The sequence below is a fragment of the Silene latifolia genome, chromosome 8 (genome assembly GCF_048544455.1).
Source record: "Silene latifolia isolate original U9 population chromosome 8, ASM4854445v1, whole genome shotgun sequence".
NCBI classification, from domain to species: Eukaryota; Viridiplantae; Streptophyta; class Magnoliopsida; order Caryophyllales; family Caryophyllaceae; genus Silene; species Silene latifolia.
In genome coordinates this window covers 1,143,802-1,160,695 of record NC_133533.1, presented here as the reverse complement: position 1 = coordinate 1,160,695, position 16,894 = coordinate 1,143,802, and the positions used below count along the sequence as shown (strand labels likewise).

Sequence of the window (16,894 nt, the reverse complement as noted above, 5' to 3'; positions counted from 1 at the left end):
CTCAATTCGCCGCTCAGTAATTGGGACAGACTGCGCCGGTTGATCTACAAAAAATTCAATCAAAGAGTCCACGTCAACGTTCACGGACATACCAGAGAGCCGGTCATCAGGTATATCTAATGAGCGGCTAAACTCGAGCCGCAAGTTAGATCTGTACCGGAGGGCTTGCTCTTCTTGGCCAATTGACCCGTTCCCTCGGCGCCATCGTTAGCATGAGCTATGGCAGCAGAAGCATCGGCGGTAGGGGTAGGCCTCTTCCTCTTACGCCTAAGTGGAGATCCCTCAGCATCGGAATCCTCCCCGTCGACAATGTCGACGATTTCCACCTTCTTCTGGACAGCGGGAGTTGGAGGCGGAACTGAGGTTAACACCGTAGCCGCCGAAGACTTGGCTTTTCGGACCCGGCGCGGAATGGCAAGCGGCTACCTCGGCCGAGCCTCCGCCTCGTCCAAGCTCTTGACTTTTGATCCATGAGGTCGATGGCGACGGACGACGGTCATGTACATCGACCTTCGGATTCCTCTCCCGCACGTTACCATCTTTGTCAAGTCCCATCTTCTTGAGGAATTGCTCGAGATTAACGGAGCCAAAGTTTCTCGTAAAAGAAACAAAGTAAGAGTTAGACAAAGGAACAAGTCAAGGCACGAAAACAAGAACGCTAAAACAGAAATGGGCCTCACACCGACCCCACTCACCCCGTGCTAGGGCCGGTATGAGGCCGACGTGGCAAAGCGGCTCGTCCATCAGGATGACTTGCGTCGGGGGCAACCAAACTTTCGGCGTCCCATCGTCATCGACCTCGAAAAGCTTCAATGCCCGCGTCTCGTCCTCGTTGAGACAGACCTTTGCGGCGTCCATCTTATTCTTGCCCTTGGGGATCATCTTCTCACGCTCCCCCCTGCTCTCGCACCGCAAGTTAACGTGGTGCTGAAAAGACCGAGGCAACGGATAATCATCTGGGACCTCGACATACACCCACCGTTCCTTCTAGCCCTTGCAAGAGGTGAGCTTAGGCACGGTGAGATAAGCCTGGCTCAGTCTGGACGCTATACCACCCCCGGCCACCTTGAACATTCATTCGAAGAAAATGAATTCGGCGGAATAAGTTTACCGTTGGGATCACCCCCCGAAGAGACACGACCACACGAAGCCGACTATAGTCCTAACGGCCAAAGGGTGAAGCCGCGCCGCCGCAACGTTCATCGCCTGAATTATGGTAGAGACGTACATATTGAGAGGAAACCGGAGACCATACTCCAGGTGCCTCATATATACGCCGATGTGACCCGGGGGAGGGCAACAGACGGCCGACCCTCTCCGGGGATAACAATGTTGTACCCCTGGCCAAAAAAGAAGTGATCTTGAAAAATTGAGCAGAGCGGCGGATGAACTTATCGATAAAACCACGATCGGCGCCGGTAGTACAGGCATCATAATGATGCAGGACTGTTGACCTCTCCCCACCGGAAGGATTCCTTTCCTCATCATCATCAACATCGTCATCATCCTCCCACTCCTCCAGGACTTTGCGGTCAACTTCAGGAGAAGGAGACCTAAGGCCCCCCGACCTTAACGGAACGGCGGCTACCGCCTCCTCCTCATCAAAACGCGCCAGGGAACCCCGGTGCACGAGAATCGGGACCGGCGTCGGCGAAGACATGGTTCACAACAATTACTTAAAACAAATTAAAAGATGATAAGTTTTTTTGGTTTACCTTGAAGAAAAGTGCTACGCCGACGTAAAAATTCTGAAGATTGGAAGAGAAAAAAACACTTGAAGTTCTAGATCTAGAAAGAAGAAAAATTTTTTGGAATGGATGAAATTAGTAACCAATTTCACTTCAAAGATCTGGTATTTATAGGCCAAGGCCCACAAAGGAGGACCAATCAAAGCGCTGACCCATGAAGCGTCGACCAATCAACGAAGAGACACACGTCGAGGCATGCGTACACGGAATGTCAATCGACGCAACAGTTGAATGTCAATCAATGCAACAAGAACAAGCGTCTTCAACACGCCCCTTCATATCCCTTTGCCTATTCATCTTCCTCAAAGCAAAATCCTAAAATATCTGTTCTCCGCCGGCAATATGACTAACCAAGCTAGGTAGCACCTAGGCCTGGGCAATCGAAAGCACACCAAGCACTCTCAACCTTGGGTCCGCCGCCGCCAAAGACATCTTCTCTTCCACATTTGATGTCCAATACCCATCCATGTGGAGGGGGGATATGGTACGGCCTGTCTGATAAGCCGAGGAAGAAGAAGCGGGGCGTAAAATTTTCACTTGCGCAGAATATACGCTCAACATACATCGGAGCCCATACCACGGCATAGACTACGCTGGGGGCAAATTGATGGGGCATATTCTCGCACCCGCCGACCAAGTCAACATATTGAGCGAGGTCAAAGATATCCTGACCGATCAACGACTTTAAACAAGATATCCGGTGCGGCCTATCGGCCGATCACCCGTCTCTACCGCTAACTAACGGTAGGAGACACATCCGCGTACTCATATCCAAGACCCCTCGGCATGGAGTCAACTGGGCCCTTCGACTGCCATGGGTCCCTCGGCCGAGGGTAGATCAGTCTTTCCACCTGCTAGCCACTTGGCCACTTGGCCACTACGTGACAAAAGGTGAAAGTCTATAAATACTCCACCTCTCTCATTGAGAAGGGGATCCAGAATCTAACCTAAGAACCACTTAAATTGGTATTATCTCTCTCATCTCTCTACAATACACGTCATCAAGCAACATACTACTTAATCACAATAAGTTCACTGACTTGAGCGTCGGAGTGAGTACGCTTGGCACAAAGCCAGGCCCTCAGTTTGCTCATTGTTGCAGGAGAGGCCGAGGAGAGCAATCAAGGCTAGAAGAGGCATTATTCGACAAAGCTAGCGTGGTAAACAAACCTACTTCGGAATTCATACCCGGAACACTATTTTATAATATGCTATCCTAAATAGCTGATTGGAGATTTTATTACCCAATAGTTACGAAATAGTAAGATAGCTAAAAGTTTGGTCAAATAAATTATCTGTAACGTCATGCCAAATAGAGTCGGAGAAGAAACATACTCCTTCAGTCCCTCTATATGCTCTATTCAACTCTTAGCTTGTGTATTTCTATGTAGTCAAAAGTTTTCTATAAACTAATATATTTAATTAAATTATAAATATATTGTCATAAAAAAGACGGTTAAAACCGAGACTAAAATAAAAATGGTGTTTGAACTTTAACGAGGAGTACAAATTACCACCTAGTCATATAATCTAAATAAGCCCTTACAGAAAGTCCAAATTTGTTTAAAATCACCCCTAAACAAAACAAAACATACCCAAATTTGAGCCCTAACACGAATTCATCAGATCATATTAACCTGACCCAAATGTATTTTATTACACACTCATCATTATCTCTATATAACTCGACAATAAAAAATTCAATAATAACCTAACTTAACCCAATCTAACACGATTCTTTACAAATCCAAAATAATCCGATTTGAACTAATCGACTGAAAGCCTAAGTTTGTTTCAAAGCGATCTGAACCAAAACAACACACAATGTCACCACTCAAAAAAAAAATGTTGTTTGAACTTTAACAAGGAGTACAAATTACCACCTAGTCATATCATCCAAATAAGCCCTTTCACAAAGTCCAAATTTGTTTAAAATCACCCCAAAACAAAACATACCCGAACTTGAGTCGTAACCCGAATTCATCAGATCATATTAACCCAGCCCAAATATATATTGTTACACACCCATCATTATCTCTAAATAACTTGACAATAAAAGATGGGACATGCTAAATCCCGCACACAAATTTACTAATTCCCGCACATTTTTTCACTTTATTCCAAATTTACCTCTTTCATTTTTTACTCCAATCAAGAAAGACAGTCAAAAACCTAAAAAGTAAGAAATCCCAAAAAATTACCGATTGCTTGAAAAATTCATTTGATGTTGCAAGCCTGCAATGATGTGACTATGCTGATGAAACTTTTGTTAAGTACTTCGTATGATCTTATTAATTTGTCTGTTATGTATAACATAATAGCAACAAGGATTAATTGATGATATTTAATCTCAATTAATAAGGGGGATTGAATATTAAGAGTCACGCAGGATTCGAAGTACTACCCTGCAACCACCACCATCGTACACCGACGACCACTACAAACAACACACTACACCCTACTCCGGCCAAACAGTAACGCCCACTCAGCCATATTCCAGTCAACCCTACGACCGGCAACAACCAACCTCTTTAACAATAAAAAATTAAAACCCTAACCATAAAATTCTTTTTTTTCTTTGAGAAAACATTCATTAAATCAATTAAAGGATGTGTATTAATAAAACTATTGATAAAACGATGGAATTACTTTGGATATGTGTGAATTAAGATCCCTAATTAACGAATTGGTTTAGTATTGAGAGGGAGAGAAAGGAGAAAACTTTTTTTGGTTTGGTTTAGGAGGAAGGGTAAAGTTGGAATAATAAGGTAAAGTGTGCGGGATTTAGTAAAACTTTGTGCAGGATTTAGCAATTACGTAAAAGATTCAATAATAACTTAACCTAACCCAATCTGACTCGATTTCTAACAAATTCAAAATAACCCGACCTGAATTAATCGACCCGAAACAAAACAACACACGATGTCACCACTCACCAACCATATGCCAAACGTCCAAAACTATCTGGTACAGTCCTACACTGTACACTACCAAACTCTCACTGTACTCTTTTTTCTAACTTAAAATAACTCAAAACCACAACAGTTTTTTTCAAACTCCACCCGCCATGTTTACGTGTTCAACTCCTACACCTCACACTCCCTCCTATTTCTCTCTCTAAAACTCCCTATTTTACTCCTTTCTCTCTCTAAAACCCCGAACTATCTATGGCGGAACCTCCAATCGTACCTACAATCAAATCCGACTCCGACACGCCACCACCACCACCAACACAGGAAATTTCTCCGGCGACGAATTCTGCCGTGTGCGGTGGAGATGACGACGGAGATGTGACGTGTCCGATATGCATGCAGATGATTAAAGACGCGTTTTTAACTGCGTGTGGACATAGTTATTGTTACATGTGTATCGTCACTCATTTGCGGAATAATAAGAGTGATTGTCCTTGTTGTGGAAGGTTTCTTACTCCGAATCTCATTTTTCCGAATTTCGCGCTCGATAAGGTTGTTCCGATTGTTCTAATCTTTGATCGCTTCTTTTGTTTTTTCGCTTTTTCGGTTTTGTTACGAGTTGTTGAATTGATTCAAGTCGATTCCTTACGTTTGATTAAAATACGCCTCACATATAGTATTGAGTCATGTGAGTAATGTGCGTGCGCTTCGTTAATTTGGAGATTATTGCGTGTTTTTGCGCAATTTATTGCTGTGAAATCACTGAAATGTGTATAATGTTGAAATCATGTGATTAATGTGCGCGTTGTTGCGATTATTGTACTTGTATGTTTTAATAGAAGAAGTTGAATTGATTAATCTTTTTGTTTTGGAATTTACGGCGTGTTTTTATGTGATTTGTTTGCGAAATGTGTTTTGAATAATTTGTTGCGACAATTGTATCGTTTGATCGATCCTTTTACTGTATTTGTCAGATTTTTAGAGGTTACGCAATTGTTTTGGACTTTACCGTGTGATTGCGTCAATTATTGGATCACTGCATAAAATATTCGTGAAATTTGTTTTGAATCACCTGACTATTTAATGTCTGTGATTGTGTCAATTATTGGATCACTGCATTTGTGGATGATTTCTCTGTGATACGGGATATTTGCTTCCTATGATTAGTAAATTTGGCTTTTTTGAGTTGAACTCGTTTCGAAATTATTAAAGGCGAGTTTGATGATAACAAATTTATGAACATTTGTACACAGATTGTGGTTGCTTTTGGATTGTGTTGAGGCGTTAAGAAAAATGATGTCTTTAGTTTCGTCTTTGTGGCATTGCATGTTTGATATATTGACAATTACGGATTGTGTCTGAAATGTTGGGGAGCGCTTAGTAGTGAGTTTGTTAATGGTGACGATTTGCGTAATTAGAGATTTAGGATAATTTCTGTTGGAGGTGATTTCTAATATAGTCTTATAGGCTTAAATGCGATTTTAAACGACTTTACTGCAAGTTTTTGAATGATTTTTTTGGTATTAGTTGTGTTCTTGTTCCATTCGATTGCTCCCTCCGTCTCAATCTTTTGTTTAGTTTTTTTATTCTCTGTGAGAGTATTTTAATCAAAGTTAAACAAATGATGATTAGCCTAATTGATTGATGAGGAAAATGTAAGAAGGCCAACTACCATCTGTTTGTTATTTGTTTGGCTGTACTACCAAAGATGAAATCTTTTCTAGAATATGCCGTAATCCAATGAACCTTTCATCCTATATTCATTGAGTTTTGCAACTCTAATCTGCTTTCTGCTGAAGTGTTAACCCTATCTTTGTTGCTACAGTTATTGAAGAAGATGTCCGATCGTCAGTTTATACAGAGCGCCTCTTCAATGGATCAACTTCGTCGAGCACTGCAAAAGGTTGGTTGACTTCGGCTAGAAGCAATAAAAATGATTTGCCTCTTACTCTTTGAGTTTTAATATTTGTCATGTAATTTGATTAAGTAGTTAGCTTAATACCCACAAAGCTAAGTTTCAATCATTTTTTAACATGTATTTTCATTTTCTTTTATTCTGTTCTATTTATCAGTTTATGACTTTATTCGTCTTTGGTAATGCTCTGCACATGATTTACATGCATAACTTGCTGAGTGTAGATTTTGTATCGAAATTTCTTCAAAGTTGATTATTTTGCATCTTTTACCGAAGTGATGAGCTTTGCTACATCACATGTTTTGTGCCAGTTGATTGCACGCCAAGTTAATTATGCTATTTACAAACTTTGTTGTCTCCTGTTATGATTTGTATTGAAATGATAAGAGGGTTGGAATGTTGACAATGCATTTAACTTTAAGATAGATAATCTTCAATGTCGTGGGAGTCAAGTATTTCTTTTGTCTGTCATTTATCTTAGTAATTGAAAAGAAAATTTCTGTTTATGGTCCGGCTTTATGATTCTGAGTATTACATCTTTTGGTTTCCTGGAACGTTTTCACTTTTCTTAACTGTAATATGCTCTGCTCGTGTTGGACAGTTTTTCTCATTTCGAGCTCACCGTTGCATATAATTTGTAGACAGGGTTGTGACATTTCTGTAAAGGATCTGGATAGTATGTTGTCTCTACTTGCCGAAAAGAAGAGAAAAATGGAGCAGGAAGAGGCTGAAACAAATTTGCAGATCCTTCTTGAGTTTTTAGTTTATTTGAGGAAAAGGAAGCTCGAAGAGCTAAGCGAGGTTTGTTGTATTGATCTTTGTGCTGATGCTCATAATATGTGCTCAACTTTAGAGTCAGAGTCGACTATTTGCATATTACCGCCGCTCTTTTAACAATTTATAACGAGTTAAATCTAATAAATGGACTATTGCTGTTTTTAGAGGTCAAAAGTTCGTCAAAGTCCATTGCTTTCACCTCTACTTATAACAAACTAGTCGGTATTGTCTTACTGGGTACTGTTAAAAGCTCCATTTTTAGCTGCTTTATGCATGTTTCTATCATCAGGTCGCATTGTCAATCATCGAGTCTTTCAATGGCATTGATTGCGGCTGCCCTCTTAGATTCTTTTATGAAAATTACGCTACTAGTTAGTATCAATAATCAGTTGCGAATCTTTATTACTCTGAAAGTGAGCTCTTACTATCCTTGTCCTGTATTTGTAGGTTCAAAATGATCTCAGGTACATAAAAGAGGATTTACAAGTTATTCAGAAACGCAGTATAGACTTGTCCGATATCAAGGGCAGATGTAATGTCAGGGTGCGAGTAATAGATGATGACTCAAATACGATGGATATATGTCCACCAGTACCTGGGTCTGCGACAGACAACTGTGCTATACAAGACCAAATAGCTGCAGACAGTTCACATTGTAAAGAGAGTTTTCGCCTAGATGCTCCTTTGTTCAGTAAAATGGATGCTGTTGCTTGTTCAAAATCTCAACCTTTCGCTCCATCAGAAAGAGTTATAGCAAGGAAAAGGCAGATAAAAACACAGGTTCGTGATCGTAAAAAATTTTAATCTGTTTAATGTATTAGGGTATTTTAGAAGAGCATGTATTGAGTTAATGCTTTTGTATACAAAGTACAACAACAACATTACCCCAGTGCCTCAATGGCTCCCGCAAATTGCGGGGTAAGGGGGGGTCGGATGTACGCAGCCTTACCCTTGTGTTAGCAACACAAAGAGGCTGTTTCCGAATGACCCAAGATGAAAATTGCGTCGAGAACTGCATCGAAGGACCGCCACTTCACAAAAGAAAGAAGCGCAGCCACTTTGTATACAAAGTAAATAAATAATATTATAGCTAGTTGTTGGAGCTGTTCATTGCATCTGTGATTGTATAACTCGAGAAATCTTACTGTAGGTTAGTCTTGCATGGCTCACTAGATCCATGTATTTCATCTTGGTTCTATACTTCTATGTACTAGATGACTACGGAATTATATTTCAGTTCTATAACAATATTCTTCAAATAACAACAGTTTAATTTACTACAGTTCACTGATCTTCAAGAATATTACTTAAGAAAACGTCGTCACTGGGCCAAAAACTCACGAATAGCGGAAGAAAGGGTTGTGAATCCTTCAAACAGCTCAGGTTACTATGTTGGACTGGAAAATCTCCAATCTGTTCTCACTTCCTGTACTCGATATAGGTATGTAGCATTTCTGTATTGCCATTTCAGACTTTCAAGCCTTCATGTATATTGCTTATTCAGAGATTTATATTGTACTCCTTTTTGAATGCGCTTTTGTTGGTTCTAATGTAGCCAACTGAGAGTGGTTTCTGAGCTGAGGTGTAGCGATTTCTTTCATTCAGCAAACATAGTCTCCAGGTGAGTACATGTTATGCAATTTTGAATTTCATAATGTTTTAATTCCTTCGAGCAAGATTGACTTGGTATATGCTTGATTTGTGTTTAAACCTGTGTTACAACTAATATGGACTTCTGTCTCGAAATAACTATTTAGCTTTGTTGACCAAGGCAACACTGTGCTTTTCAGTTTTTTCTGCTCCCCGTGTTTTTACAAGCTTGACAAATTAAAAGCTTGAGTGTCATCATAAGTTCTAAATGCGTGGGATAAAACTATCAAAGTACTTTCAGTTAAGATTTTTGCCTAAGACTTTTCATAAGCTTCTGAGTCCTAGTAACTAGTAAGTAATAGCTATATATAACATGTCCTAATAACTTGATTCTAAATACATCCCTACGCAACCACGGCTATATTCTAGATGATTCATTGCAACTTTTTGTGCCTTTATATGACAATGTCATGTGATTTACTTGTGCATAAATTAAACGCGATTCATGACTATTTTTTATATGTGACTGTTATCATAGCAGTATAGAGTTTGACAGAGACAATGAATTGTTTGCAACTGCTGGCGTTTCTAGGCGGATCAAAGTCTTTGAGTACTCCTCTGTAAGAATTTTTCCTTTGAATAATTACGTATAGTCAGTAGTCAGAACTCTCTATCTTGTATGCGCTGCATTTCTGAGGTTTTATGTTTGTCACTCACTTATGGGTGCCTAATTTTGGCGATTGGTTTATCTTCAGGTAGTGAATGAACCAACACAAGTTCACTGTGCTGTTGTTGACATTGCGACACGATCCAAACTAAGCTGCTTGAGTTGGAATAAGTACGCTAAACAATGTATAGCCAGCACTGACTACGATGGGATTGTAACTGTTTGGGATGTTAATACCAATCAGGTAGCTTGTTAACAGCAGTGTTCTCTTTTGCATGGTTTTTTATCACCTATTATGGTATTGTTTCTTCACCTATTACGCCATTGTTGACTATGCCGTTTCAGAGTGTTGGGGAATATGAGGAGCATGAAAAACGCGCTTGGAGTGTGGACTTCTCATGGACTGAACCCTCACTACTAATGTCTGGTGGTGATGACTGTAAGGTAGCGTAATCAAATCATTTCTTCATATGCTAGATTAACTGCAGTTTTAGTCCACTCGGAATTTATTTTCTTAGCATCGTACAATATTACAAAAGTTCGATTGTTTTGTAAACTTCATCCACCAAGCTCATGGTAAATGGTAATGCATTTTAATCTCTCCAACAGGTTAAAGTATGGTCCACCAAGCAAGAAGGGAGTGTTCTTACCATCAACATGAATGCAAATATTTGTTCTGTGAAATGTAATCCCGGATCTAGCGTGCATGTGGCTGTATGTATTTCTCTAATTCTCTTCTACTTTTTCAAATTGTTAATCGTTTCTTGTCTATCTAGAAAGTAAACACAAGTTCTCATTTGGATTCTCATTTGAGACTTTGTCATGATATAATAATTTTGATGGAATAAAGCAAAATGACTCACCAAACTGGACACGCCTCTTTTAATTGTGAACTAGCAATCCTTGGTTGCAATTCTTGACGCACATCTCGTTTTGGGTAATTTAGAAACAGTCTCTGTGTTTGCAATGCTTTGCATATAATGGGATAATTTTCATGTTTCATTATTTGGGTTGCTCTCATATTATATTGATTAGGAGAGCATCTCTGAGAAGACTAATTGGCTTGTCTCGTAATGCCGGCTGTTCTTATGTGCAGGTGGGCTCTGCAGATCATCATGTTTACTATTATGACTTGAGGAACATTAGTCAGCCTGTCTGTGTCTTCTCTGGCCATAGAAAAGCTGTTTCTTATGTCAAGTTCCTGACTAGCCATGAGCTTGCTTCTGCATCAACTGATAGCACATTGCGGTTGTGGGATGTAAACGAGTATAAGCCGGTAAGCAAATTGAGCTTAACTCTACTTTTGTTATCCCTAGTTCTTGTTTATATCGAAAATGCGAGAAAGTGCGGTATATGTCTGGACATATTGGGTACACCAAGCCTGAAGGTCAAACCACTCTTTCCCTTCGTTATATCGACATCTCTCTTTTATTAGACAAAAATAAAATTGCAGAAAGAGCCATTACAAAGTCATCTCTTTTCGGCTTTTCTGTGAAACTCCACTATTAATCTGAATAAGTTAAAAATTGTACTCATCCCTGCTATTTTTTTTTTCAGCTCCAGATATACAGAGGACACACGAATGAGAAAAACTTTGTAGGTCTCACCGGTAACACGGAATACCTTTCGTGTGGTAGTGAAACAAATGAGCTTTTTGTCTATCACAAGGTAACTAATCTCAAATTCTCAACCTCTTAAGAATGTTTTATTCATTTTATTGTTGAATGTTGATTAATAATCCAAGCTTGATCTCGCTGACAGGCAATTTCCCGACCCATTGCTCGTTATAGATTCAGTGCAGCAGATATTGGCGACACTGACGATGACAGAGGTCAGTACTTTGTCAGTGCAGTGTGCTGGAAGAGCGACAGTCCAATCATCATGGCTGCCAATAGTCGAGGAAACATCAAAGTACTTGGTCTTACTGCCTGACATAACCATGATCGCTGTGTGAGTTTTATATTCTTAGAATCCTTGATCTACAACCGTCATTTTTTGAAGATAAGGTGGTTATATATAATCGCATTTACTTTGTAGAGGAAGAAACAAGTTATTGGACTTGCCATTAATTAAGCATTCAGCGTGTGCCGCCTCTTTACCATTTTTCACCCTAGCCCCTCGCTATTTTTTTTTTCCGTAGTACATTGAACTGAATTCTGGAAAAACGGAGGAAGCAATTTATAATCTATGTAGTTACTTTAAGTGCTGCTTATGCAACCCGGGTTGCTGACAGTGTGGCTCCACGACATATTTCTGGTTTGCACCAGTAGCTAACCGGGGTTGTACAATGATGCAATTGACATCCCGCTTCCATATGGGTTTCAACTTTCAAGTCATATACGGATGTTCCTTTATGGGTCTAATTTGTGACATAGGGTAAGTTTCATCAGCAGAATGTTTCAAAGAGCTTTTTCTGTGTTGAACCAAATATGCATGCCGCTATATGTTTGATCGTCACGAGGAGTTCAGCTAAGGTAAATTCATTGACATTGTGTTAAAACTTAAAACTAGACTAGGTAAACTGTTTATTCCAGCCAAGTTTGAATTTGAATCGGTTGGAGTCGAATTCATTCTGATCAGATCATTTGAATCACATGAATATTGTTATGTCTAGTTAGAACACAAATTCTTGTCCGTGACGGTCACAAGCTTTTAACAATCTACACACGATTTAAATAATGTTAAAATGGAAAGGGTTGTGAGACGCTATAAGTCTGTGACCGTCACAAGCAAGACTTAAAATTTAGATCACTGACTTGAAATTTAGGTCGGTGATCGAAGTCTTAAACTTACAATTCTGTTTTGTCTACTGGAGTATATGGCAGAGTCAATGTCACAATGTGTCATGTTAATAGTCACAAAAAAATCTGAATCACAATATTATTATTACATATTTTTCATGGTTTATAATTCTGTTTAATTCTCTAGAAGTTCCGAAAAAGCCTGCACCATTCACTACATTCTCCTGCAGTATGCCAAATTGCATTTTCTGGACTAATCCTTCCCACACATTAAATCAGCCTAAATCAAGCTTGGTTGGATTAGCATGATTACTACTTTTTTCCAAAATTAATATTGTTAACATTAAATATCGACAAGTCGTGTGACTCTTATCTCAGTCGGTTGTTTATCTTTCTATATGCTGAATTGAATAATATTGACTCATTCACTTTAATATAGTTTAATCCGCATGTCATCTTAAGACTTTGAAAAGACGGAGGGTTATACAAAATGAACCGGGATGATAAAAAGTAATTTGCTACTTTAATACAAAGTTTTTTTTTTTTTTTTTTTTTTTTTTTTTTTTTTGACAATCGGGTTAACGAGGTCTACATTTTGATAGCACGCTTAGCTAACCTATGAGCGGCTTTATTACAAATTCTAGGTACATAAGCAAAAGAAACGCAGTGAAAGTTTCTTTGCAACTTGATGATATCTTGACGGTATTCCTTATCCAATGTTTGAGTTGAGAGAACTTTAGGACTTGAGCAAGAACCGTAAACAATCGAGAAAATGGTAACATGAAGGATATTGCGAGAGAGCGCCCACTTCAAGGCCTCCCTAATTGCCAAAGCTTCCGCCGCTTCGCATTTAAAGACTTCCTTTGATACGTAATTCACACACAACCTCATTACCAACCATAATACATCCACCCAAACCAAGAACAAGCTCTTTAGACCACGCCGCATCTACATAAATATGAGATCGAGAAGCGATTCGAGAACTCCCTGGATCAAAGGAAAGAGAACTCCATTCCTAAGGTTAATCAAATCTTCCTCCAAAGGTGTTTGGAAATTCAAGGACCCCGATTTCCTATCTTCCGTAGAAAGAGACAAATTAAGAGAATCTTGGTATAGTTTTGTACCGTATGTTAAATCGTCTTGTACAATAACTTTAATACAAAGTTATTGTACAAGACGATTTAACATACGGTACAAAACTACATATTCGACTCCTCTTTTTAAAACTATATTAATATATACTCCATCCTATTTTAAATAACTGTCCCATTTGCTATTTTCGTCTATTCACATAACTGTCCCATTTGCCGTATTTGGACATGGTTTTTTACTTTCCTACCCTTAGCTCTTTTCTTTATTTACCACCCCAACCACCAATAACCCATCATATTCAATATTGTTCATTATTTAACTAATATATTCTTATCTCTATACAATAATTTTTATTATTTTAACTATATTCCTTAATTTTCGTGCCATTGTCCAAATAAGACACTTATTCGGAATAGGAGGGAGTATAATTTTGAAACGGTGAATAGTTTAGGTTTGCTTTATTTTGTAAGGGAAAATAAAGTAAACATAAACTATTGACTAAAACGAAGAGCTAATATTTATATTTTAGAATCATCTGATTTCGTTCAAAATCGAAGACGTGTCGAAACATGAGAGGTTTTTAAATACCCACACATCCCACACTCATTTCATAAGTTCCTATTTACACAAGCTCACAAGTCACAACTAACTAAACAAACTTCTCTTCATTCTCTTCCACTCACACAAAAACACATCAAAAAAAAATGTCGACCATCTCACAATTCCACCAACCACTATGCAAAATCCCGAAACTACCCTCACAAAACCAACAATTTACCACAATACCCTCAATCCTCCTCCCTTCAACTCCCTTAAAACCCGTCTCCCTCCTCACAGGGGCAAAACGGGAAAGACCCGCAACCGTAAAGATCGTTCGCGCGATGGTGGACGACGACGAGTGGGGCCCAGAGCGTAGCTCCACTAACGGCGGAGCTGCGGTGGCGGTAAAGGAGGAGGAGAAAGATGAGGTGGTTACGACGGCGGAAGTTGAGTCTTTGAAACGACAGCTTGTTGGGTCGTTTTATGGGACTGATCGCGGGTTGAACGCGAGTAGCGAGACGAGAGCGGAGATTGTGGAGTTGATCACGCAACTCGAGGCGAATAATCCTACTCCTGCTCCTACTGAGGCTCTTTCTCTGCTTAATGGAAAGTGGATTTTGGCGTAAGTCGGTTTTTCTTATATGAGACGGTCTCATGATAATATTTATGATAATATTTTAATATGTTTGAAATATATAAATGTTAGTTGAGTTAGTTGATTTTATCTGTTTTATATGAGAAGGTCTTATAATAATGTTTTTAATATTTGAAATTTGGTGTTAAGTCGTGTTATGTTATATGAGACGGTCTCATGATAATATTTATGATAATATTTTAATATGTTTGAAATATATAAATGGTAGTTGAGTTAGTTGATTTTATCTGTTTTATATGAGACGGTGTTATAATAATGTTTTTAATATTTGAAATTTGGTGTTAAGTCGTGTTATGTTATATGAGACGGTTTCATGATTATTGGTTGTTACTCTAGAAAAACAGCTAGTGATTGTTTGTTCTATATGAGACGGTCTTGTGATACAAAAATTCTTGTGTACTCCGAGCGTCACGTATGAAATATGACATATGAGTGTCTCATGTAGTCACGTTATATTAGACGGTCCCATGATAATTTTTATATTTGAAATATATAAATGGTAGTTGAGTTAGTTGATTTATCTTGTTTTTATGAGACGGTCTTATGATAATGTTTTTAATAGTTGAAATTTGGCATTAAGTCGTGTTATAGTTGAAATTTGGCATTAAGTCGTGTTATGTTATATGAGACGGTTTCTTGATTATTGGTTGTTACTCTAGAAAAACAGCTAGTGTTTGTCTATTCTCTATGAGACGGTCTCATGATAATTGTCAAGTGTCACGTTGTTATTTAAGACGGTATTAATATCGACTATGTTACTACAGTACATTCGTCCCAATTATTTGCTTATATTTGATTAAATTATTCCTCACAAAGAATAAAAAAAGGTAAATAAATGATTGAGACGAAAGAACTAGTTGAGATTAGTTGATGTTTGAGCTACTTGTTACCCAGTGGCGGAGCAAGATTCGATTTTTTTTTTTTTTTTTTTTTTTTTGACAGCAAGAAGATTCGATTTTTGAGAGACTATATTATTACATTCTCCGTAATTGAGAACTTTGAACCGTATTAATTTGTATTTCTAGTAATTTTAAAAAAGAAATTGAAATTTTTCTCTGTAAATTTCGTATTTTTCTTTGTTTTGAGTACGCGGCAACCCTGTTACCCACTCGCCCTGCCATGCCACTGTTGTTAAAACATTTCCTAATCACAATCGCTTTGGTAATTCCAGTAATTTTGGTCATTGAGAAATGATCTTCAATACTGAACTACTTTCTAATGGCGAATTGATGTTCAGGTATACGTCGTTTCCTGGCTTATTCCCGCTGTTGTCTCGATCACAAAACCTGGTGAAAGTGGAAGAAATATCACAGACAATAGACTCTGATAGTTTCACAGTCCAGAACTCTGTCCAGTTTTCAGGTCCTCTGGCTACTACTTCTCTCAGTACCAATGCTAAATTTGAAGTTCGTAGTCCCAAGCGTGTTCAGGTAATCTTTCGCTCTTATATATTCTCGATTTACTATATAATGTAACCGACTCATCAATAAGAATCGGTTACATTATATAGTAAAGCGTTTTGATACCCATAATAATATCTTTCCTAATATCTTATACTAACTCATATCTCTAATAAATACGATTTTGCACTCGCAGATCAAATTTGAGGAGGGGATTGTAGGCACTCCACAGATAACCGACAGTCTGGTTTTACCAGAGAATGTGGAGTTTCTTGGGCAGAAGATCGACCTGACACCACTGAAGGGCTTATTCAACTCGGTCCAGGACACGGCTTCATCAGTAGCAAGAACGATTTCAAACCAGCCACCATTGAAGTTCAACCTCTCCCAAAATGCACAATCATGGTTACTTACCACGTATCTCGATTCAGAGCTTCGTATTTCAAGAGGTGATGGCGGTAGTGTGTTTGTTCTCATTAAGGAAGGCAGTAATCTCTTAATCACATAGACAAATATAATGTTAACATATAAATAAGAATTTTAATTAGGAATATACTGCATATCTACATACGATATATATTGCTGTACAAACTTTGTTGATGAAAATACAAAACAACCAAATCAACATTAATATAATTTCGATTTTAATTTGTTATTTACGGTTCTTGAAAATTTTAGATGTTGATCGAAAAAAAAAATTGGATAATGCTTCGAATTTTAGGATAAATGCGAGGCTGCTGTACTAGATAACTCCACAAAAGAAAAAAGCAAACGTAAACAATTCTTATAACATACGAAATTAAATTAAACAGACAAATCCGTAAACTGAAGCACAAATTAGTAATAATCTGCGATGT

At 38.4% G+C, this 16,894-nt stretch overlaps 2 protein-coding genes across 3 annotated transcripts; both read left to right on the top strand.

The window, feature by feature from the left end:
* The first annotated feature begins 4,809 nt into the window (after nt 1–4,809).
* On the top strand, nt 4,810–11,714 carry LOC141595936 (E3 ubiquitin-protein ligase COP1-like). 2 transcript variants are annotated; one of them, XM_074415899.1, is made up of 13 exons: nt 4,810–5,212; nt 6,486–6,563; nt 7,221–7,376; nt 7,800–8,132; nt 8,636–8,793; nt 8,908–8,973; nt 9,484–9,562; nt 9,698–9,853; nt 9,955–10,053; nt 10,219–10,323; nt 10,706–10,885; nt 11,167–11,277; nt 11,371–11,714. In XM_074415899.1, exons 1-13 carry the CDS (start codon nt 4,916–4,918, stop codon nt 11,539–11,541), a joined length of 1,989 nt encoding a protein of 662 aa, XP_074272000.1. In that variant the 5' UTR covers nt 4,810–4,915; the 3' UTR covers nt 11,542–11,714. The 2 variants fall into 2 exon arrangements, with proteins under 2 accessions (XP_074272000.1, XP_074271999.1); XM_074415898.1 differs by having other exon boundaries at nt 4,819–5,212; nt 9,481–9,562.
* Nucleotides 11,715–14,050: 2,336 nt separating this feature from the next.
* Nucleotides 14,051–16,692, top strand: LOC141595930 (plastid-lipid-associated protein, chloroplastic-like). Its single transcript, XM_074415891.1, has 3 exons — nt 14,051–14,604; nt 15,875–16,067; nt 16,234–16,692. The coding sequence occupies exons 1-3, from the start codon at nt 14,147–14,149 to the stop codon at nt 16,543–16,545; spliced, it is 963 nt and encodes a 320-aa protein (XP_074271992.1). The 5' UTR covers nt 14,051–14,146; the 3' UTR covers nt 16,546–16,692.
* Nucleotides 16,693–16,894: the final 202 nt, after the last annotated feature.